The sequence below is a fragment of the Lactuca virosa genome, chromosome 7 (assembly GCF_052849685.1).
Source record: "Lactuca virosa cultivar CGN04683 chromosome 7, Lactuca_virosa_CGN04683_v6, whole genome shotgun sequence".
NCBI lineage: Eukaryota > Viridiplantae > Streptophyta > Magnoliopsida > Asterales > Asteraceae > Lactuca > Lactuca virosa.
Window position 1 is genome coordinate 102,192,053 of NC_136432.1, and position 24,848 is coordinate 102,216,900.

The 24,848-nt window shown below is 34.2% G+C and overlaps 2 protein-coding genes, 1 long non-coding RNA gene and 1 pseudogene across 11 annotated transcripts; 1 reads left to right on the forward strand and 3 right to left on the reverse strand.

Annotated features, from left to right (window-relative positions):
* The first annotated feature begins 7,735 nt into the window (after nucleotides 1–7,735).
* Nucleotides 7,736–9,091, forward strand: LOC145124222 (putative carboxylesterase 18). The gene is made up of 2 exons (XM_079059485.1): nucleotides 7,736–8,399; nucleotides 8,549–9,091. The coding sequence occupies exons 1-2, from the start codon at nucleotides 7,803–7,805 to the stop codon at nucleotides 8,978–8,980; spliced, it is 1,029 nt and encodes a 342-aa protein (XP_078915611.1). The 5' UTR covers nucleotides 7,736–7,802; the 3' UTR covers nucleotides 8,981–9,091.
* Nucleotides 9,092–9,152: 61 nt separating this feature from the next.
* On the reverse strand, nucleotides 9,153–15,168 carry LOC145124223 (uncharacterized). Of its 9 annotated transcripts, none has more exons than XR_013715527.1 (9): nucleotides 13,988–15,168; nucleotides 13,089–13,586; nucleotides 12,475–12,540; nucleotides 12,311–12,399; nucleotides 11,938–12,024; nucleotides 11,732–11,857; nucleotides 11,448–11,475; nucleotides 10,486–11,204; nucleotides 9,153–9,195 (listed from the first exon to the last, which is right to left on the reverse strand). XR_013715527.1 is itself a non-coding variant. In XM_079059489.1 (9 exons), exons 3-9 carry the CDS (start codon nucleotides 13,137–13,139, stop codon nucleotides 11,193–11,195), a joined length of 459 nt encoding a protein of 152 aa, XP_078915615.1. In that variant the 5' UTR covers nucleotides 13,140–13,586; nucleotides 13,988–14,540; nucleotides 14,729–15,168; the 3' UTR covers nucleotides 10,326–11,192. The 9 variants fall into 9 exon arrangements, 8 of the variants coding, with proteins under 8 accessions (XP_078915615.1, XP_078915614.1, XP_078915616.1 ...); XM_079059489.1 differs by lacking the exon at nucleotides 9,153–9,195 and having other exon boundaries at nucleotides 10,326–11,204; nucleotides 13,988–14,540; nucleotides 14,729–15,168; XM_079059488.1 differs by lacking the exon at nucleotides 9,153–9,195 and having other exon boundaries at nucleotides 10,326–10,575; nucleotides 11,152–11,204.
* LOC145126981 (jasmonate-induced oxygenase 4 pseudogene) lies at nucleotides 14,041–14,421 on the reverse strand (annotated as a pseudogene).
* A 2,043-nt stretch (nucleotides 15,169–17,211) lies between the features above and the next one.
* On the reverse strand, nucleotides 17,212–18,792 carry LOC145126158 (uncharacterized). The gene is made up of 3 exons (XR_013716358.1): nucleotides 18,343–18,792; nucleotides 18,132–18,267; nucleotides 17,212–17,773 (listed from the first exon to the last, which is right to left on the reverse strand). It is a non-coding gene; the product is annotated as an uncharacterized LOC145126158 (long non-coding RNA).
* Between the last annotated feature and the right edge of the window lie 6,056 nt (nucleotides 18,793–24,848).

Genomic DNA, 24,848 nt, shown 5'->3' on the forward strand with positions numbered 1-24,848 from the left:
CAAGAGGAAGGCTACAGGGTGGCAACTGATGCAGCCCAAGCCCATGATTTTTAGGATTTTCTCCATATTTAAACACCTAATCTAAAGTATTAGGGCATCCTCTTCAACATCTAACCCCTCTTCTATGAAACCCTAGCCTCCATTCATGATTGAAGGCTTGAATTCTTGATTTAGAGCTTTTTCTTTGGATTTTATATGAAGCTTAAGGAAAGGAGAAGTTCATCTTGGTGTAAGGGATCAAGGCATGAACTTCGATCCAATATCTTATTTAAATTTATGAGTGATTGTAGGTATAAAGCTCTCATCTTGGCTTATGCTTTCTTGATGTAAGTTTGAGTCCATTTGTAAGATTTTGGTCCCTTCCTTGGATGCTCTTGGAGTTTGAAGAACTCCAAAGCTTATGATAGCTTTTCTAGGTTATTATACTTCTGTTGAATAAGAAAAAGGACCATGTTTGATGTATCTTAGGTTCATGCTCAAGTTTTGGCCCTATTAAGGACTTGATGGACTTAGGTTTGTAGATCTTGCATTAGAATGGATTCCTAATGGATAAAGTCAGAAACTCAATCCATTAAGTCATTGAAAAGAAGTAGATCTGAATTTTTGGGCTTAGAACTGTAAGGATTAAGCACTTAATGAAGAATTTAGCATTCTACCAAATCCCACGACATGGCCAAGGGCTTGCTACGTCGTGGTGGTGCTCAGATGCTCGATTGTATTGTCCTTAGCTGACCATGATGTGGCCAAGAGCTGCCATGGCGTGAAGGTTCTCTGCTTTGTGACTATTTTGTCCTGGTATTTCTATGACATGGTCAAGAGGTCCCCACATCATGGTGAGCATCAACTTTTTTTACCGTCTACTTTTGTTAATTGTTGACCATTGACTTTTTACTATTTTTACTTTGGGATCAAACTTGGAGGATTTGGGTTTGTTGATTTAGTATTTATCTCTTTTGGTATTAGTCAATTCATGGGATCAAGCAATGCATGGTGCGAGGGTGTTGTTGTGTTTCTTTAGTTCTTTAGTTCAGGTGAGTTTCCCATTATATTATGTTTTTTACAGTTTATATCCTTGTATGTTAGGATACAGGAGTAGTGATATGTTGGTTAGAGTACCAATAGGATGGTGATCGTCTAATGGAGTGCCCTAGGGGCTATATGTAGTCACATAGGATAGCCTGAGAACTCTTGATCTAGGCTTTATTGCCTGATCCTTGTTTGGTTATGGCTCTAGAGTGGGATCACCTATTCGAATATCTGTCTCGCCTCTTGTTACATATAGTTATGTATTCCTTGGAGACCTTCCAGTAGCAGCATAGTGTGTTGTATGAGGTCCGGTATGCGGTAGTGAGCCATTAGACAGGTAGACTAGTGTAGATAGTGCATGTGTTTATGTGTTTACTTGATTTCTTGTTTGTTACATATTTCAACATATTGCAGTGGGGTGGGTTGAGGTGGTCATGCTTTTTTTTGTAGGCCAACATACTGAGGCGGGTCAACGTTGTGTTGTAGGACAGTGATGGGTCAACTGTATGTTGAGAGAGAGAGAGAGAGAGAGTGAGAGAGAGTGAGAGAAATAGAGAGGGGTCCAAGTGAACTATAGGCCTTACAAGGTAGGCTAATCAGACTGAAGGCTCATGTGTGTGCATGCATTATATGTATATTGTGGCGTGCGGTATTTTGGGGGAACTTACTAAGCTTTGGTTTACAATTGCAGATTAAATGTTTTTCAGGTACTAGTGGTGATCATGGGAAGGTGAAGGCGTGATTATACACATTCATCAGCAACCATTGGGATTCTGCATTGACTACATTTCTCTGATTTTCAAGAAAATGTATCTTGGACCAAATGGATTTCTTAACTTGGATTTTATAAACATGATGTTTTACCTTAATTAAAATGAAAAATTTTGTTGTGAAAATGGGACATTACAAGTTGGTATAATAACCCTGGTTTGAGGAATTTGGAGGAACACTTGTGTGATTCCAAACTCAAAATATGATCCGAGAATCTTTAAAAAACATTTTTGAAAAAAGAAATTTTAATAAATAGGTTGGGTTAGAGACATGGGCTTGGTCTCTTGTCATGTTCTTCCTTGATTGTTGGCTTGGGATCATAAACATGGACCTCTAGCTAGGCCTCGGTTTTACAAGGAGATGTGATGTGTACTGTAACACTCGATTCCAAGTATGAAATTATTTCCGATTTGTGTATGAGTTGGCCATGGCGTGGTGAAGCCTCACCACGACGTGACAATAAGCTTTTGGGCCGCATATTTTTATGGTCCACCACGGCATCGTGGCGGCTAATGGAGAAAACCCTAAAGTTTAAGGGTTGAGCCCTATTTAAAGATCATTAACCCCTCATATCCTCCCTCACATCAGCCTCCATTCCCCCAAATCGTTCCTTGCAAACCCTAATCACCTTCCACCATTTTCGAGCTAGTTTGGTACTCTTTTAAGCTAGAGAAGGAAGAAGGAGGAAGAAGGGAGCAAAGATCAAGAAAGCAAGTCGCCATTATTCATCTTGGCACTCTTCTGGACCTTTGTAAGTGTCCAAGACTCGATTTTTATCATTCCAGGTTGTTATATCTTGAGTTTTGTCCCTTTAGTTTCTTGTTCTTGAATGTTGGAATGGTTAGAACACATAAGGTTTTCAACTTTATGAATCTGCAGGTCAAGATGAGCTAGTAGTGTCTTGGATATGGATTATAATCAAGTTTTGATGTCATGATAGAGATTAGGTCATAAATCCTCATTTTGACCTAATATGGGTTCAAGACATTCATTGGATATGTATGTCTATAAAGCACCAACCTTTGGGATGGTTTTGGTGTTAGAATCACTTCTGGAAAGGTTGGACTTCGAACTTTCAGGATTAGGTGCTTATTGGTTAAGCCCTTGCATTATTAAGCTTTATGGATTGGGTTTTGGACCTTTATGGGTAGTCTCAATGGATAAAGTTGGAAACTTTATCCTTCTAGATCATATTTTGGGCTAGATCTGAGCTTTGGAGCTCTTGGAGTCGAAGAAAACAACTGAATGTATTAAGCTGTTGAAACTCAGGCAACCACGGCGTGGTTGCAAGTCAACACGACGTGTTGGCTGGGGTTTTCCCGACTGTTTGGATGATGGATGAACACGCCGTGCCCAAGGGCAACACGGCATGTTGGGTCAACACGGACTATTGACTTTGACTTTTGACTTTGACTAAGTGTGAACTAAGGGGGGGTATTCGAGGTATTTTAAGTTGTATCTAAGGATTTGGTCACTATTTGATGAATAGGTGACAGGTAAAGCTGATATTCGGAGCCGGGACCTATTTAGCTACTGTTCAGATTCAGAGGTAAGTTTCCTCATTGTGATTAGCGGGTCGAAGGCACCAATGACGGCCCATGGTTTGATATTTTAGTATGCTAAGTTGGCTGTGTGACTCTTGCATGTGTTATATGTGTATGTTTACCGAGCGAGGCTCGATGCCGGGCTGGGCCCGATGACTATACTGTATGCTATTATCTTTATGATTATCACATGTGTTTGTATGTTTATATGATTATATGTTTGTATGTATACCGGGCGGGGCCTGATAACTGACAAATCTGTATACCGAGCGGGGCTCAATGTTGGGCGGGGTCCGATGTCGGGCGGGGCCCATTATGTGTTTATTTATGTATGTATGACATGTGATATTTTGGGGAACTCACTAAGCTTTGTACTTACGGTTTTTAGTTTATGTTTTAGGTGCTTCTGATTTTCAAGGAAGAGCCCGAGATAATTGCAGAACACACACCACTCAATTCTGCATTTTGTGATTTACTTTGATAACGATGATGTATTGATAAAATTTGATTACCTTGGTTTTATGACAATGATATGGTTTATTGTTTTTATGAATGTAAAAATAAAAGATTTTCGGGTCTTATTTTTGGGACGTTACATGTACAATCAGCCAGAGCCCGAACAGGAAAGTGATTTGTATGTTTGTTGTGTAAAGAATAGCTCTTGTACACACATGTTTCTATAATATTGTTCTAGTAACATTTATAGGTTTATATTAAGACAAACTTGGCATGATTTAAAGTTTTTTTTAGCTTCCCTTTTGTTAGATTCAAAATTCACACCATATGCAAGAGTTTTCCCATTTACTCATTCTTTTGGTTTTCAACAAAGTCAAAGATCATGTGGTCTTGGATATAGTCAATGGTCAATTCAGTATCGTGTTTACTTTTGCCCGACAATGAGTTACATGTGTTGATAGTTGAGCTGTTCAACATTGAAATCAGATAGTGAATGAGGGTGTGTGTGTATAATAGATATGTGTGGTTAGTATATTATGCTTTGGGTGAGATTCCATCATCCTGTATAAAAGATGCAAGCAGTTTCTCCGATGGTCTAGAAAGAGAAAACAAAAGAAATAGTTGTGATTATACTATATATTGAGATTATTAAGAGAGGATAGCAAGGAAGACAGTGGAGGGTGGGTGGGGTCTATCTTATTTATTTTTAATTAAATTTTGATAAAAAAAATATATAAAATAACATCTAAAATAAATTAAAAAGAGCACAAATGTCATTTTATATGGGTCAAAGTTAGAATACCTTTTTTCTCACTCACATCTCCACCTCTATCATTTTTTCCTAAATCTTCATTTTTTAATAAAGAAAAATGTTTTTTTTTTCTTACCTTTCATCTCTATTATATCATTTCTATATGGATCTAACATGAATAACTTGTTTAAAAGTCATGAACAAGTTCAGAACTCAACCCGAAAATATGAAGAACAAGTTCGAAATTTATGAAGAAATATTTTCGAACTATATCTAGATTTTTGGTCATGAGGGTTGATACCTCATAAATTATTATATTAATTTCGATTTTTAAAGAGTATTTTCCATTATAAATAATTAAGGTGTTTTTTAAAATAATAAAATTGATATTGATATGTCAATGGAGATCATCTTTGAAAGATTGTTGGTAATACACTAGAACATGAGTAATTACAAATGCTGACACGACATAATTCAACAATTAGTAGTATTACATTGATTTTAATTACTTTACACCATCCACATAAAAAAAGTGTTTTTGTGGCGTTTTTTTTAAATAAACTTAAAATAAAGGAAACTAATTGTATATCCAGAACTGAAGAACTTTTTCAATTTGATTATTTATGGACCATAATAGTTTTGTTTTTATTGTATTATTAATTAGGTTAGAAAATAGTTTAATATATGGTTGAAGTTACACTTACAAGTAGAAAGGCAAACAGAAATCAAGCACCTAAACCTAAACACACCCGACATGATGTTGAAATTTGAATGTTGTTAAATAAAAACCTAAATTTACTAGCAACACATTCATTTCACCTTATAAAATACAGTAAATATGAAAAGAAACAACATAACGACCTAAAACATTCCGTTTTCAACATCAATAGCACCGCACATGATAAATCTAACGATCACCACTAGATTAGAGGGTTTGTGAACTTGTTTATGTAGCCCCAGGAGATCAACACCAAATTTAATTCATATTTCCCTTTTTTCCTTATGTCTTGCAGAGTACCCATGTACTCCTTACGAAAACCAATACTTAAGGGGTGTTTAGATAAATAGTTTTTAGCTTATTAGCTTATTGTTTATTGCTTATTTGCTTATTGCGGTGGGAATAAACACTTTTTTAAAGTGTGTTTGGATTAGCTTATTGCGGAGGGAATAATCAATAAGCAATAAGCATTTTAAGTGTTTGGCAAACAAAACAATTTATATGAGTAAAATGACCAATAAGCAATAAGCATCCCCCATTGCTTAATAAAATCAACTTATTTAGCTTATTCCTAACGCAATAAGCTGATTTTTAAAGACTCCTATCCAAACACTTAAATTTGCTTATTACGGTGGGATTAAACAATAAGAAATAAACAACCTATTTTTCCCTATCCAAACACCCCCTTGAACTTTTTTGCCTTAACTCCAAGATCTATGCCTCAGATCCCTTGAACTCTACTTCTACCAACATTTGGTCTTGTAATTTACCTGTCGTCCCAAAATGCCAATATTATCACCGTTATAATCTTCAAAAATTATATCTTAATATTTTGTAATTGCACGTGTTATCCCAAATGTCAATATTTTTATCAATTTATAATCTTAGAGCATTTTTAATGGATGCTTATTTTTGAATTTTAATCTATTGATTCATCATTTATTTTCATTTAATACCATTATAATGGATTGTTTTAAACATTCAATCATTTCTATTTTTAACATATTTTATTTTTATCCCCTTAATTATATTTTATTTTTAAATATTTTTCATTTATTTAACTACTTAATTAATTCTATCATGATTTTTCATTTATGAAATGTTTATATATTAATGTCTGATGTTAACTTTAATTTAAAATATTTCATATTTAAGTATGATATGTCTAAAGACGACTAATTAAATGAGGAAGTTTTATGAACATTTTAGATAGACGTGGTTCAATAAATTAAATTCATTAAAAATATTGAAAAAGCTTAACCATTGGATGATTTATTTAATTAGAGGTCAAAAATATTATAATAATAAAATAACAAAAATATTAAGTAATATAATAAGTTTACCATTGAAGATGTACTTAAAATAATTTTTTCTTCTCTGTTGTGTGTTTGTGGAGACAATGATCTAATACTCTTACAAAACGTTTAAGACAATTTACACATTTTCTTTCTAAGAAATATATTATGTTGAAATGATTATCTTATTAACAGTAATTATGAAATAATAATTGTTAAATTAAGTATTCAATAATCTATGAGACAATTTACATCTTCTTTCTAAAAAATATATTATGTTGAAATGATTATCTTATTAACAGCAACTATGAAATAATAATTGTTAAATTAAGTATTCAATAATATCTATCCATAAAATTAAATAAAATTATTGAGTCTGTGTTACTTTTAACTATTAATTAATTTAAAAATTACTTATTTATTATTTGTTAAAAAAATTTTGATCATTATAATTATTTGAAATATTAACATTAGTTTGTAAAGTTATGAAATTTCAAATAACTACCGATTCTGATTTATATTTAAATATTTAGCCCCTTTTTTAGCTATTTTAAATATTTTTTGATAATTTTTAAATTCTATTTGGTATTTTGATTTAGGTTTTTGATTTACCATTATATTTTAATTAACAAATTAAATATATTATATTGATAATTCAAAAAGTTTATAATTAATATGATAATATTTTATTATTAATAACATATTTAAATTAATAAATTTTGATATATATATATATATATATATATATATATATATATATATATATATATATATAATATAGAAAATTGAATGGATAGAGGTTTCAATTGAATGTGTTGAAATGCAAAAATATTTTCTTAATAATATAATATAAATAAATCAATAAATTTGTATAAATTGTTTATTTATAAGTGCTTACAAATATGCAAGTTTGTACAAATAAAACTTTGGTTTCAATACTCTCATCAAATAATTTTCTAATTTGCAAGAGTTTTTTATTCTAAAAAATCTTACCCTGATATTGCAAAGTAAATTACTAATTTATTCTATATGAAAAATAATAAATTATAAAATTTGAATTTACAGTAATATCAAGTTGTGAAACAGAAACACCCATAGGTACATAGATAGAGTCGACTGTGAACCTGGTCCCACGAATTTATAATAGATATTTATAATTCTTATAAATTACACATTTGATCAAATACACTCATCACATACTATCCATTTCCATTTCCATTTCCATTTCGATTCTACCTCAAATGGAGGCCACCGATAAATCTCCACAGCCGTCACTCTCCTTACCATTGCGAACACGCATTGTTCTTTCCGCCATCTCCACTTTCACCGACGCAGCTTGCCGGAAAAACGGCACCGTAAACCGTCGTATCATTACCTTAGTTGACTTCAAGAGCCAGGCGACATCAAAATCAACCAACGGCGTATCAACACACGATGTCGTTCTAGATCAGACTCGTAACCTATGGTTCCGAGTCTACGTACCTACTGAACACGCCGGTGAAGATCTCCCGGTGATGGTGTTCATGCACGGCGGCGGATTTGTCTTCCTCTCCCCCGATGCTCTTCCTTACGATGCCGTGTGCCGTCGTTTCGCAAGAAAAGTCCGGGCCGTCGTTGTTTCTGTGAACTATCGCCTTGCGCCTGAGCATCGGTATCCAGCCCAACATGATGATTGCTTCGATGTGCTGAAGTTTCTTGATGATGAAGAGAACAGGTCTAAATGTTTGCCGGAAAATGCGAATATGTTACGTTGCTTTCTCGCTGGAGATAGCGCCGGTGGAAACTTAGCTCATCATGTTGCTCAACGAGCCTGTGAATTCAACTTCCGACGACTCAAGGTATATATATATATATATATATATATATATATATATATATATATATATATATATATATATATATATATATTAATCGTTGTTTTTCCCCACTCATATATTTCGATGAACCACATTTCAATTCTTCTGCTTAATCTTTATCATGTTTGCAGGTCATCGGAGTTGTAGCAATTCAACCATTCTTTGGCGGCGAGGAGCGAACGGAATCCGAGACCCGGCTCGCCGGAACACCATTAGTTTCCATAAAGCGAACAGATTGGATGTGGAATGCATTTTTGCCAGAAGGGGAAGGGTTCAATCGCGACCACCCAATCATCAACGTTAGCGGCCCACAGGCGGTGGACATATCGGAAATAAAATTGCCGCCGGTGATGGTGGTGGTGGCGGGGTTCGACGTCCTACATGACTGGCAAAAAAGGTACTATGAGTGGCTGAAAAAGTCCGGGAAAGAAGTTTATTTGTTTGAGTATCCAAACATGTGCCATGCTTTCTATATCTTCCCGGAATTGCCTGAATCTGGACAACTTATTGACCAAGTGAAAGACTTCATTCATAAAGTATCGAGTAATGTTGCCACTTTGTAACAAATTAAAACCATGGTTAATAATTAGTTTTATTACATATGCATAAATATAAATAGCTGTATCAAAATCATTTTATATTGTATGATTTGAGAAGTCTGATTTTGGGTTCAAGTATTTTTAGACAATTCGAAGCTATTTCTTGTGGCCACATATTTGGTCAAAAACGACGGTTTATGCTGTTTTCGTAAAATTGATCTGTATGCTAACACCATTATCTGTATAAGAGAAGAAAGATGGAGTGAGTTGTTTTAGTAAAATTTATCTAATTTGTTAAATTATAAAATTGAATTTTTTAAACGAAAAATATAATTTGCTATTAAAAGTGATGATATTCCAAACGGTTATATGGGTGGGTTGTTTTCATCAAGTGATTTAGATTCCCAAACTACTATATCAACCAAACAATAAACAATAAAAGTGGCATATGTATCGAAAATGGGCACGTAATATGTGTTACGTTTGTAACATTAAAATTTTTTAAATTAGATTCGTTAAATGAATGACAATATGACAATTATGTAACTTAGATCTTCAATAAGTTGAGGCTAGTCTACTTGGCTAACAAAAAATGTTGGTAATCTAACAACTAATTAGAGTCATTAATTCAATAATTCACATCATGTAAATTAGAGTCTCAACTGATGGAATCATAAACAATTAAACATAAAACATAGTTATTTTGAAATAGACAAAATTGCAAAAATGGTCAATGTGGTATGTATTTTTTGGGGTTTTAATCCAAACATTGACTTTTTTGGATTAGTGGTCCTTTTGAGCTAGTTTCGTTGCAGATTTGGTCCTCAGGTAAACTGAAATGACTGTAATGCCCTTCTGATTTATTTTTTTATATTTTACTAGGTTAAAACCCGTGGAACTCATGAGTGTTAATTTTAAATAGAAAAAATAGATTATGTAATAAAATAATATATCATTAATTTTGAAAAACTTATAAATTGTAATATTGTATTTTTTAATGACTTTGTAATTTGTATCATTAAAAAGTATGTTCCTAAATATACTAAACATGTAGTTTCAAATATTAATATTTTGGATTTATCATTAATCACAAACTTAAGTTGCCCATTAGCTAAGGAAATTTCAACTTTCGGACTTAAAATGTTCAAGTTATATTATGTTTTACTTGCAATCTATCAAACCGATATTCCGTAAAATAATCACAAATCATCTAAAAGACATTTTCTAATGATACAACTTATTACTACTTTTTTTTTTAAAAAAAAACATGCATTAGTATTTGATATTATAGCTTTTCAATCATATATAATACTAATTATTCATAAAACTCATAAAAAATATTGGCTAGCATTTTCAGGTTTCAACTTGCTTGTGAATTGATAACTATATAGTAAGGTTAACTTACTATATTGGTGAATACACCTTTGTATCATGATTTGCTAATTTGGTCATCCAAATATGTTTTACAGCATAAAACCTTTTCCCCTTGCCAACCATTGTCAAGATGTTCTATACAGTTTTGAATATACCTGCTACAATTGACAAATCCCCAAAAAAGACCATTATACCCTTAGCTCTTCTTATTGCACCAGATCATCTCACCTATATTGTTCTTCCTTCTAAGAAAACTAAAAGTCATCAGTTTATAACAAAGGTTAAAGATACTACAATTAGAGTTCAACACCGAAATAAACTAATAATTCATCAAAACTATAACAAACATGATATGTAATCTCTCAAATAATTATGTCTCAAACAGATCTCAGTTGAGTTCCTTTTGTATAACTGTGAAATTTTTTATGAACTTAGCGATGCATTTTCTATTCAACTTTACATCCTTCCAAAGAAGCCAAAATACAAATGCATAACCGAAGGCTAAAGGAAGAATTAAAATAAAAATAAAAACAAATAAAAAAAACCTTAAACTTATACCAAAATACAAAAATGTGTTTTTACAATGCTTACTTGATCTCGAATCCAATTGTATGTATTGGATCAATATCAAATTGAACATTTAGTAATTGGAAAGAAATCGGCAGTAAAAAAAGGTATCAAAGAGAAATTACCTTTGAAGTAGGATGTTGCTCACTGCTAAATTTATAGGATTTACAATGTTGTTATAGAAATGGTAAATTGAAATAGAAGAGAAAAAAAATTACAGTATTTACCAAAAAGTAAATAAGGATCTCACAAACCTGTTATTGAAACATCTCGTCTAAACTGGGAAATTATTCAGCTATCCCACAGTCTGCAAGAATGGTATTACTATTAGAAATAGTTAAATAAATGCAAGAAATAGCAATGAACTTTCATACATGTGTTTATTATATTTATAGCATATCCTATTTTAATGAAATATGATAATTTATAGCAATGCAAAGCAAGTTTATGTAGTAATTTCAAGTTATAATGTCTTAATAGGATAAAAACTGAAAGTACAATGCTATAATTGTATCAGGGGTAGATTAGTAAAATGAATAGTTGATGTTACCTCGAAATATATTCTTACAGTGGACAACCTGGAAAGAGTTTAAAAGTGTATGAGATGGCAATAGTTGAGAGAATGATGGAATGGAATGAGTAATTACTTTCAATTATCATGTTTGGCATGGTTACAGGAATGACATCATTCTAATTTTTTTTCTTTTTTTTCTAATTTAATTAATTACTTTATTTTAATACACAAACATTTTACATGCACAAATATTAAACAAATATATTTTTTTAAACCACAAACAATTAATATAATATAAATTATATTTTTTAAACACATACATTTCATATAATATAAATCGAAACAGTCTTTTCTTGAATATATTTTCAAGTATATTTCTTTTTGTTTCCTCTTTTCCAAATCCGTTATGCCACTTTGGAGTTGCAATATCGAAGGAAATATAACATCTGTTAATGTAAAAATGCACAATTTTAACACATAATGTAACAACTTTAAATTACATTGAGAAAAAAAATTATTAACTTACATCAAATACAAACATGTTCTCTTTGTAGTTGGCAGCATGGCCTGAAGTTTCCCATAGTTGCATGTTGAACATATTTGGTGTGGTAACCTGAAAAAACAATGTTACATTAATTATCTATATATGAACTACTACAACATGAATTTAATATATATATATATATATATATATATATATATATATATATATATATATATATATTACCTATGAATAACCTCTTTTTTCATACTCTGTTTGTATAAATGCCATTAGTTTTTTTATTCGAATACCATAGGGAAGGAAGAAACAACTTACTGGGCTGAAAAACAAAAAATAAAAACATTTACTTACAATGTATATTAACTATTAGATTATATTGTTATCTATAAAACTTTACCTAAGTGGATGGAAAAAGAAAAGCTCTTGTTTTTTGCCCAGTTCTCTGTGGTCATATTTTTTGGCTTCCTCGAGCAGGGCAATGTATTCCTGTATAAATATAACAAAGCCATTATAAAAAAATAACAAAAAAGAAAAGAAAAGAATAAATGAAAAGAAAGTTACCTTGATGCGTTTTTGGTCAGGATAAGATATCTCATAGACTCTTTGCAGATATATAACAACAAACTTCTTCAACATTCATGAAAAGAAACAACCAGGAGCACGAACACAACCATGAAAAATCACAAAATAAAAACTAAAATCAAGCAACGCCTCACCACACCAGAAAAAACAAATGGGTAAAATGGTCAAGGTAATAAGATTTCCATAGTGCCAACATATCACCACTCTTTTCCATAAGAATCACAGCTTAAAAAACCATTTAATTGCATCACAATGTTTCCCTGCTTTATAATTATCCATTCTTTTGTTCTTTATAATTAACAACTTCATATATGCATTTTCAGCATTACTAAATCTGCAGGGAATGATCAAAGAATCTACCAAATAAAATCCATGGCCCTTAGTTCTCATCTATGAATAAAAAAAAGCAACTTAAAGTTCTTTCTAAACAGGGCTCACTCATACATTTTATCAAACACATAATAAGCATGAAATTATGTCATACAAAGAGTTACTTAAAAAAACAGTCATGAAAATTTATACAGAAGAAAAAACTGAAATCAATTGTTGGGGACATGATATAGATATAGAGAACATGGTGAAAAAAAAGGCACCTGAAAGTTGTGTATTGAGGGCACCTCCGACATCCTCCTTTTCTCTTGCATCCATATTTCATCTGCACTTTGTTCCCGAATATTCACTTCTCTCTATCAAATCCTTTCTTCTTTCCTTTCAAATCCCCAAATCAATGCTCTCAATTCGTGTGTTCTCGAGGAAGTTGAGTTTCTTGGATTTTTTATTTTGAGGGGAGATATGGAAGAGGTTGAGGCTGCTTACAATTCCCGATCGATGGTTTTGGAGAACATTAAGCGCAAACCCAGAACAAAAGCAAAATAACACAAAACCCGATTTCCGCTTCGTCTTCTTCCAACCAATCACAATGCGTTGCTATTTCTCTTTCTTCTCGCCAAAACATCGACGAGTCCCCGGTAGCGACCCACTAGCGAGTGCTAGGGGCGGTGTTTCAAGGTGGCTAGCGAGCGTAGCGAGGCCGGTGGCGACCTCCACTTCGTTTAGCCTTACAACGTGGGATTGAAGAATAAAGCAACAAACTGAAAATGAGCAAAAAAATATTTGAATGATAGCAGCAGCAGAAATCGTAAACAGATGCAAGAGAGAGAGAGATATGTTTGGTGGTATGCATCCAAATCTCGACTTTTTTGGATTAGTGGTCCTTTTGAACTAGTTTTATTGCGTTTTTGGTCCCTCTAAATAGTGAAATGACTGTAATACCCTTGGGTATTTATTTTCCATTTTTCTTTCATTTATTTTTAAATTTAATACTAATTTATTTATTTTAATAATTAAAAAAATAAAAAGTCTCTCTCTCTCTCTCTCTCTCTCTCTCTCTCTCTCTCTCTCTCTCTCTCTCTCTCTCTCTTATGAAAAAACACACACATATCACAATTCTTAAATTAAAAAAAAAAACTAATACATAAGTATAGATGCATACCACCAAACATTTATCAAGAAATATCACACCTCATCAAAAGGCACAAAACCAATTTATATTGATTGAAAAAATTGACTTCCGTCGTCTCTTGAAGAAAGAGGCTGATAGTTAGGGAAGAAGTAATCACTCCAATCCAATTTGGCACCTTTCACCACCCCAACATGACTTGCGTATCCCTCATAAGTCTCCGGTGAGTTAGCGTACTTCTGCTTCTCCTCCACGGTAAGCTGGAAGAACTCTCGACACTCCTTCTGTGTCTCCGCCATGAGTTGGTGGCTGACACGATGGTTTACCACCTGGAAGAACCCCCACTCACGACAAGCATCAGATATTAGCTCCAAAGTGGCCTTACGCAACGCTGCATCATCTGAGTTGAGATCAATGATTAGGATATTGAACTCATTCGATTCCTCCACCACCGATGGCCTGTCCATAATGGGTTTCACGTAGTTGTCCGGGATGGCTTCTATGCCACTTTTCGATAACGACTACACTCTCACCATTGGTGCTGGTCATCTCTGCAAGACGTCCATCCACTGGAATATCCAGAAGCCTAGACAAGAATCCAATTAAAACAAACACCAGAAAATTTAGAATTGATAGTAAATAAAGTCGTGATCAAGAATCTAGGATAATCCCGATAAGAGAATTATCGGCAAGAAGTAGAAGATTAAGTTGATTTGGAGAGCCAGTTGACGAAGGAATTGAACCAAAGACTAAGCTAGACATAAGGTCGAGCACCTGGAGTGCATCTAAAAGATTACGAACTCTGTAAGTGGCTGGGGACGCACCCGTCTTCTTCCTCACAAACATCATCATCATCATTTGTCCCTTCTAATACAACTATGGATAAATCTGTGGGAACCAGTGCTTTACCCCTTGCTGGCACTTTGCTTTACCCTTTCAGAATGGTTGAAAGAGACCAGATCTCTGATAGCTTCTTCACTCTGAAAAGAGGTTGATGGTGGTCGACATTTCCATTTCAATCGTCAATTTTTTTAATCTTTGGGTAGGACCTTCGATTTCAGTGCTACCGTTTGCGAGTGAACATGATGAAGATTATGAAGGAGATGAAGAGAGGGAGAGAGATTAATTGAAACCTGTGTGAGAGTGAGAGGAGAAGGTTTCCTGAGGAGTTGAAGAACAACATCACCTTTGTTTTTCTCGATCTACGTTTGGACAGAGAGACAGCCCAAATTAATTAATTATTTTTTTTCATTTAAATTAAATAGAATAAAATATAAAAAATAAACCAGAATGGCATTACAGTCATTTCAGTTTACCTAGGGACCAAATCCGTAACGAAACTAGCTTAAAAGGACCACTAATCCAAAAAAATCGAGGCTTTGACTAAAACCCAAAAAAAATACATACCACATGACCATTTTTGCAATTTTGTCTATTTTAAAAGAGATTTTTTTTTTCATAAAACATGATGTAAAAAATGAAGATAAACGACAAAAGTGGATGCCTTACATATGGGAAACCACTTGGACCTGTTAGCATAATTTTTGCAGCCTTTTATAAATATCGCATACCATTAACCAATTGGCAACTATTTGCAATTTTTAACTTTTATCTTAACATTTTATTCACTCGGTTTCAATAAAAATATTGTTGTTTAGTCAATTATATATAGACAACTGTTACTTTCTTGCCGTACATTATGTCAAGATTTCATAACTAAACGTTAACATAAGTTTTTTTTTTTTTTTTTTTTTTTTTTTTTTTTAGGGAAATAGACGTTTAAGAGTAACTAACTGTTGCGTTTGTTATTATTTGGTCTCCTTTTTTGTATTTAATATACCATCGAACTTGTTGTTTGTGTTCACCATAACCTTTTTGACCGGCTATCACGTGTGATAGTCGGTCTAAGGGTTATGGTGAATACAAACAATAAGCTCGATGGTATATTGAGTAAAAAAAATGACCAAATGAGGACAAACTCAACAGTTGGTTACCCTCCTGTGTCATTTTCCTTTTACTCATTACAGAAAATCTCACGTCATCTCCTGCTTATATTAATGACTTTATGAGATTTATTTTTGCTTCTCTTCAAAACATAACCCACGAAAGAACATTATTCATACATGTACAACTTTGTAATGCACTTGAACATTTATTAAGGGAATTTTAACTAATCAGGTGCATTTCATGACTACATTTATGTTTCCAATCAAATGATTTATCGTATCATGGATTCTGGACAAGTCTACAAACGAGTGGAATCCCAATTTCTGTGATTTTTGAGTTTACTTGGCTTTAATATCGAATTCATGGGAGAAGATACAACATCAATATGTACAAGATCATGCAGCTTTTGCAGACACATCACCATAATATACCTTGAGGTAAACGTTTATGCTGATAAACATATCTCTCATACACAGTCATATCCTTTTCCAGAGAGGTGTTGACAGCTAACCACAGTAAGCATAACATAGACCATGTTTTAACGAAGCTACCACTCTGAAACGCTCTTCATGTACGTTATGGCCAAAGAAGGTTGCAGTCTTTGATACTTTTGCAACTTTAATTTCATTTAACTTTTTGATGAAAATGACTCAGGAGGGTAACCAACTCTTGAGTTTGTTCTCATTTGGTCCCTTTCCTTTTTTTTGGTACTCAATATACCATCGAACTTGTTGTTTGTGTTCACCATAACCCTTTGACCGGCTATCACAGGTGATAGTCGGTCAAAAGCCAGTCAAAAGGGTTATGATGAACACAAACAACAAGTTTGATGGTATATTGAGTACAAAAAAAGGAAAGGGACCAAATGAGAACAAGCAAAATAGTTAGTTACCCTCCAGAGTCATTTTTCCTTATTTTTTTATTAATTCCATTAAACTTTGGTAAAGTCAACTGCTATACTGAAAAGGAATGGTTAATCTATAAAAGTTGTAAAAATAGAATTTTTTTGTTATTTTGCCATATGTTATGTCTTTTTAAAAGATATAATAACAAATATTACTGATTATAATGATTTTACACTACTAATGTGCGATCATCACTTAGATATTACATAAGTCAAACTTTTAAATTGTTATTAAAATAACTTGAATATATTGATCCTATAATATCGCATAAATAACATATTTATTTTTACATATTAAAATATGAAACTGGCTTACACAAGTTTTTAATCCAACAAAATTCAAAGTCGAACGAAAATAACCCTTAAAGTTTTTATACAACATATTTGCATTCCTCATATTCTAAACTTCATGCATGCATGCTTGAATAAACCAATCGCAATCAACAATAGCCAAGAAAAGACAATACTGTCATTTGTTCTTATTTTTGCACCACACTAATTTTCCCCAGCCTACCAAAGTAATGACAATTTATGTCACATTTGACAATAACCAAAAAAAGACCATAACGTCCTTTATTTCTAAATTTTCGCCAAAACTTCAAATTATTACATTGATTCCTTCTTTCCCCTGCGTGCTAAAATCACAAAAATCCAATCAAGCTTTATAACCCAATCTCATTTAACAATGATCATAGAAAGACCATATTGTCATTTCATCTTGTTTTTGTAAATGCCATCAAAATCCATAAAAGGACCATAATACCCTTTTATAATCTTATCAAACCATTCCTTTATTTTGTTGTACCAATCATGGGGATGAAAGTGGAAAACCGTATACAGTAAAAAAGTAAGAAAATAAAAATAATTTTACTTGGGCTCTTCAGTTACCGACTCTTCAAGCTATTTGAATTCTGCAATAACTTGGGATTGTAAGAGTTGATGATCTGAATGAATTTTTAACCATTGAACTGCAATCAGCATAAAGATCATAACAAGTACCAAGTTACAAAAAACATTTCAAGGAACAAACATGATAATCACCAACTAAATCAGAATTCACAACTCCTAAACATGTTACACAAAATAAAATGCCTTTTTGACATATGGAAGCTTTCTTAAGATATAGTCAACCAAATTAACACAAGCTGAATATGTTATGATAAATAATGTCAAAATAATTTTAGAAACCTCACTTAAAGCATATCAGAAATTTTATTTCACCATAAAAAAATTAATCAATTTGTTTTTGTTTTGTGACTTTGTTTCGAGCAAATTTAACAAAAAAAAAGATAATTAAAATTTTTTTAAGAACAATAAAGATCTTACATCAAGTTTCTGATGGATTCAAAGTGGCTTCAAAAGTATTAATGCCGCCCACAAAACCTATCACTGCATCTCCTTGGATTCTTCTACCCAACTATTTGCTTTGGTACACATCTACTCCACCATGCATGTGCCTTTCCTACAAGAACACACTTCTAAATAAGCATCAACATAGTTTGAAAGATTCATAGGTAAAAAAAAGCTTAGAATTTACATGTTCTTGGGTCTGGTGAACACAATAGCTTCCACTCCTATGTCAATCTCTAGGAGAGTAACTCATCCATCCTTCACCCTTCACCTTATTACAACTGCAAAATAAACAATACCTTAAAACCATAATCAATATACAAAGCCTAACCGAACAACTAAACCAAATAACGATTGAGAAAGTGATTCGTTCCGGAGATCTGGGGGACGACAATTTGGTAGTGACCCAGGAATGATGGTGGTTGTGGAGGGTACGATGGTGACGACAGTATTCTCAGTGGTCAAAGGGTGTTTAAGCTTCATTTAACCATGGTTGCACCTGCAATAGGACCTGAAACAATCAATTCAAGCTGACCAAGTGGAAATTAGGGGAAAACACAAATGAGGTTTGAAGCCAAAGGTGAAAATTCCAAACAAATTCAATGGAATCTTATGCATAATAAATGAGAATAATTCATGAAATGCACAACATCTGTAAAAGAAATGTGGTGTATTCATTGAGGCAATATCACAAACACTTGGCATGCAATATTCGAACAAAAAAGCATTGGATTCTTACTCATACTCTTTACATACAACATGATTTGGAAGAAGAATTCTTTTAGCATTATTGGTCTCTCAAAAGATTGATTCTTTCTAATTCTTGACATTGATAGAGGCAATATGTAACATCCCAAAAATTTTAAGGTAAAATATTCATTTATAATTCAACCGTAAACACTATTTGGCCTTTTCAATCATTTGAAAATATATCAGAGTAAAAATAGTTATCAAAGTACAATCCCAAAATCATAAAGTAGCGGAAACATAGGTGGATGAAGTGCAATCACGCCAGACCCTTCCCTTTTGTACCGGAAGTACCTAAAACTATAAACACAAAACCATAAGCACAAAGCTTAGTGAGTTCCCCAAAATACCACATACCATACATATCAAACATACAATGGGCCATGCCCAACAACCATCAGGTCCTGCTCTGAATAGATCTGTTAATAACATGAGATGGGCCCTGCTTCATCACATTCATCAGGCCCCGCATAGAATCGGCCTCGCCCGACATTCATACAGACACATAAAACACATGCAAGAATCACTAAGACAAATAGCATACAATACACTTAGCAGGCCCCGCCTGGCATCAGACCCCGCCCGATATGCATATCACATACTACACATGCAAGAGTCACATAGACAACTAGCATCCTAATCATGATAAATCATGGGCCGACATTGGTTCCTTCGACCTGCCAAACACAGTGAGGTGACTCACCTCAATCCAAGATAAACCGAGACACACACACTGCTGCCACCGGAAAACCTCACACTTGACATACTCATATATCTTAATCAATAATTAAGGTCATTTCCCAAAATCCAAGTCCAATCCATATTCTATACTTCCAATGGGTAAAAGACCATTTTACCCTTCTCATGTCTGATCCAATAACCCATGACCCAAACTCCAAAATACCCAAGGCCCAAAAGAAGACCTTGCGAGTACGTCCAGCATACCAACTCGTACGCCCCACATACGGCCTACTGAAGCACAAGGTACAACTCGCTAAAGCTCAAGGACGGGGACTTCTTGTATTACATTGAGCGTACGCATACGTACACCCATCGTACTCATCAGACGACTAAAAACTTCATATTAAGCACTTAATGTTTATGACCAAAATGTCCAAACTCAGATCTAACGTCTAAATAATGTCTTAATCCATAAAGCTGCCAACTTTATTCCTTTGCATGTCTTAATGGGACCCAAAACCCGTTTTTATCCATCTAAATTTATAATATGAACATCAACTTAGGCATGCTTCATTAAAACCCATCAAGATGATATTTTTATAGTTCCTAATAACTCCATAATGGATAAAGTTTCTAACTTTATCCATTAGAATGGTCCAACCAACCAAGATCTAGTCTTTAAGTCTCAAAGGGACCAAAAATGCATCTTTTCCAACTTAATCCATTAAGTCCAAGTCTCAAGCTTTTAGATCTGAGTCAATATGATGTTTAGATGGATAAAGTTTCCAACTTTATCCATAACAATGTCAACACTTTCAAGATCTAAACTTTATGCACTAAAGTGGCCAAAAGCTCATAACACCCAAAACTAGCTAGATCTAACAATTCCATCATCAAGATTCAAGCTTTATACCTCCAGAAGAAAGATCAAGGTGAACAAGGTGTGGATCTACAAGCTCCAATGCAACCAACGCTTCTTTAATGAGTTCCTTCTTCTCCAAGGTGCACCAAGAATACTCCAAAGCACTTAAAAACACCTCTCACAAGGCTCAAACTGGGGTTAGGGTTTCAAGGGAGGGTGTTGGAGAGGTGGAGGCTGAGAATGGAAAGGGTTTGGGGAAGTTAATGAGCTTAAATAGGGCTCGAACCACGAAAATAGGGTTTGGGCACTGATCGCGTACGCCCAACGTACTCAATTTACGCCCTGCGTACTAGGGATGCCCTAGTAGGGCTGTTCACTATTCGGATAAAACCGAATTATCCAATCGGACAATTTGGATTGGACTATTCGGTTTGGTTATTCAGATTTTTGGATTGGTTTTCAACAAAACCGAATTATCATTTTTTATTTCGGATTGGTTTTGGTTCATAAAATAAGAACCAAATAGTCCAAAAAACCGAACAACAATGTATTATTATTATTATTTATTTTTATTATTATTATTATTATTATTATTATTATTATTATTATTATTTATTAGTTTAGTAATTTAATTTTTTGAATAGATTCAAAATATTTCACATAATAAAAAACCTTAATTTGCATAATTTCTTAAAAGTTTTTTATCTATAAAATATTAAATTATAATATATTTTTAGTAGTTATTTATAAATGTTAAACCACAACCATGGTTGCAGAAATCGGGATTAATCGGCGATTAATCGTGGATTAATTGTTTGACATTATCCAACCGTCGAGGATTAGGGTATTAATCGTAAATTTAGGATTAATCGGGCTTGGAGGGATTAGTCGGTCTTGGCGGGATTAATTGGTCAACAAAAATCAAAAAAGTCAAAAAAGGAAAAAAAAAGTCAAAAAAGGAAAAAAAAAGTCAAAAAAGTTAAAAAAAATCATAAAATCAACTTTTTTTTTACTCCAAAATTTTCAAATTTTCAAAATTTCAAATACTATACCAAAGTGTTCATATTTTTGTATTTTCAAAATTTCAAATTATAAATTTCCTTATTTTCTAATTTTGAAGTACTTGTTTTTCTTAAGATATATTAATATTTTTTAATTTTAATATTTTATTAATAATCTATGGTCCCCGATTAATCCTTGATTAATCACCGCCAAGACCGATTAATCTCTTAACACCAGTCGACCGTCGAGCTACCGTCGAGCGATTTTTACAACCTTGACCACAACTAAATAATTTGTTTTTGTTTTTTCTGTAAAATTAAATAATATTTTAATTATATGTGGTTTTAAAATGTTTCGGGATTTAAAAACCAAATTATAAAAACCGATCCAACTAAACCATAATTTGATTGGATCGGATTGGATTTCAATTTAGTTTGGATTATTTGGATTTATGATTTGAAAACCGAAATCAATTTGGATTCACTTGATTGGATCGGATCAAACCGATCCATCCAAATGAACACCCCTATACCCTAGTACGCCCAACATACTCCCCGTACCCATAGCCGACTAACCCAAAAATCGTCCAAACTTCAAACAGTCGTAACTTCTTCGTTTCAACTCTGATTTCTACGATTCTTATATCCACAAAAAGGTAATGAGAAGCTCTACAACCCTATCAACTCTCCTTCCCTTAAAACTTTCGAACTTAAAATCAAAATTCATAAAAGGACCGAACTATCACTATATGGTTATACCCTTGGGCTCCAAAGCACCAACCGAAGTCTCTGATCACCTAATATACATTACCCACATCTAAAGGGGTCTAAGTCTCTCTTTCCCCCAAGTCCTGAAGCCTTATAATAACTGGTCGTCGAGTCACGACCCTGAATTATGAAACGATTCGAAACAGGGTGTTACAACTCTCCCCCACTTAAATTAGATTTCGTCCTCGAAATGACTCATTGCTACTCTTTAGGCAATCATACGATCCGACCAACTCTTCCAGATCCCTGATGAAATTCGACCCCATCATACGGTGACCTTCCAATAATCGAACCCATTCTTAGCAGAACTCGCATACTTACGACTAATGAATGTCTGCTCCCACTAACCTTAACTAATGAAGGAAAATCATCACTACTCAGCTCAGATCCAGGAATCGAATACCTTATCCGACTTCCCGACATGCAAAACCATTCCAAAATACTATCAATAGGACCTATCTCTACAATTCGAACTGAAAGAAATCATTCCGGTCCTAAATCATCTAGACGACACTTTTGGCAGACAGAATCCTAACCATACATTGCTGTTGAAAAGACATCTCATATAAACAAATGCGACTCCCAACGCGAGTCTCAAACCCTTGTGTCAACTGGGAACATAACTCATGTCTGGAAATCCAAAGATTTACACTTGCATTCTATCTGAAATCTTCCGATTCCATGGGGACCTTCCACTAAACCGAGATAAAATCCCCAATCCACCATGGAGACTGGCAGTCTCGCCACAAGGCTCCGACGAAGAGACTAACTAATAAGAGCGACCCCATCCTAACCACCACACGGTTACCAACCACTAACCACAGAGTCATCCCACCCTAAACGTGATCGAATACCTTGGTTAATCCAATCTCCACCGTGTCTCACCCACTCTATCACAACCAAATGGGCCTTGCTTATGGGTCTCACCCAATCTGCACAAATGAACAGGCCTCGCCCACGGGTCTCACCCAATCGAGTGTTGTACAGGCTTAGCCTCACCTTGGATCCAACAATCGTCATTCCAAACAAAGAGTAATCCTCCGACAATAGTGTCCGCCTTGACCCAGGCATACGTTGATCCTTTTTCAGTCTAACGGACACTCCTACAATGGCCTACCTCATTCTGGTGAATGTTACAACTACATCACAGACTTACAACACTTCCCCAACAGCCTATCATCCTTGTGTATGCTATGGCTACCCCACAGTCTTACAACACTTCCATACTGCCATGTTCCCACCAATGGTCTTACCGTACATCTACTATACCAACCGTAATCATCCTTAGTCCCGTATCCGACTATACCCCAACCGGGTGTTTGGGTTATACATCGAACCCCAAAGCCTTAATCAGACAAGAATAGGAAGAGAGGCCATAACACAACCCTTATCCTATTCCCACCCACATACCCACCATGCGTCACTACTGATGCGCAATGAAACCTGAATATCCATTCTTGTGCAACCCTCAGACCAAACGATTTTCCCCCACTTAGATTCAACTGCGCTATTCCAATCCACAAAATTTATGGATTCCCAATCCATCTCAAAACCTTACAATTCAAACTGTCAACAACCTGCGCTCACAAGAACTAGCATTCCATTACTAACCAATCTTTAGCGATCACACACATTCTAAAACCATATGTGCACTTCCCGAAATCTCAAAGAGCACAATAATCCAAAGTAATTCCCATGATACAACTCCAAATCCTTAAGTCACTTCAGCTCATGAAAAAGAACTATAACCCTTGACCGGAACAGACAGATCACCAATCCAACTACCCACTTATCGAAAAAAATCGATGCACTCTATATATTTTTATCAATGTCCATTTAAATCCTTTCGGAAATCCTAACACCCGAAGAAATCTGTGTGATTAATTCGCCACTCACACCCTGGAGTGATGGTGCACTTCGACTCTTGCCCTACCAATAGTAGTAATTGATTCAAAGCATGTCAACAATCAGCTGACATCCCTCCTGAGCGATACAAGCACTCCTGGCTTCTGAATTTGTTGTCCTAGGTGGGGACAACCAGTTTCTACTAGATCTTTTCCTTAAAGCCCTGATGTGAGTACCACCCTTGCATCCAGAAGACATGAATTTGAGAGATACCCATCTGATACTTGTGTTCTGAATAATCCTTTATACCTATCAATCACGACAGATTTTCACCAGCTCGAGTTTTAATATTCCCATAAACTTGACGACTACAGATTTTACACCCATGATCAAACCCATTCCTCGTCGCCTTGAAACCATGAAGAACCTTTACATATCATGCATTCAAACCCGACATGCCCACCTTGCAGATTCCTTGAATTCTTGTTGATACCCCCAAAGATCGGATCGACTGTTGATATTTTCTCACTTTAAGCTTGTTCCGATCATGGCTGATGCATCCCACATCAAAATCCAAAAAGTGGATCACCTGAAATCCCCTAAACAAGGTGCTCGGTATGCAAAATGGAATATGAAGATTCTCAAGATAAAATGTTTAGACCATCATGAAGAGCGCTCTAATATCTTGGTGGAGACTTAGATAAACCACATATAGCGTCTCACACACAATCATACAATCATAAATACAATTAATAAGAGCAAATACAACACATACCTACGACATCAATT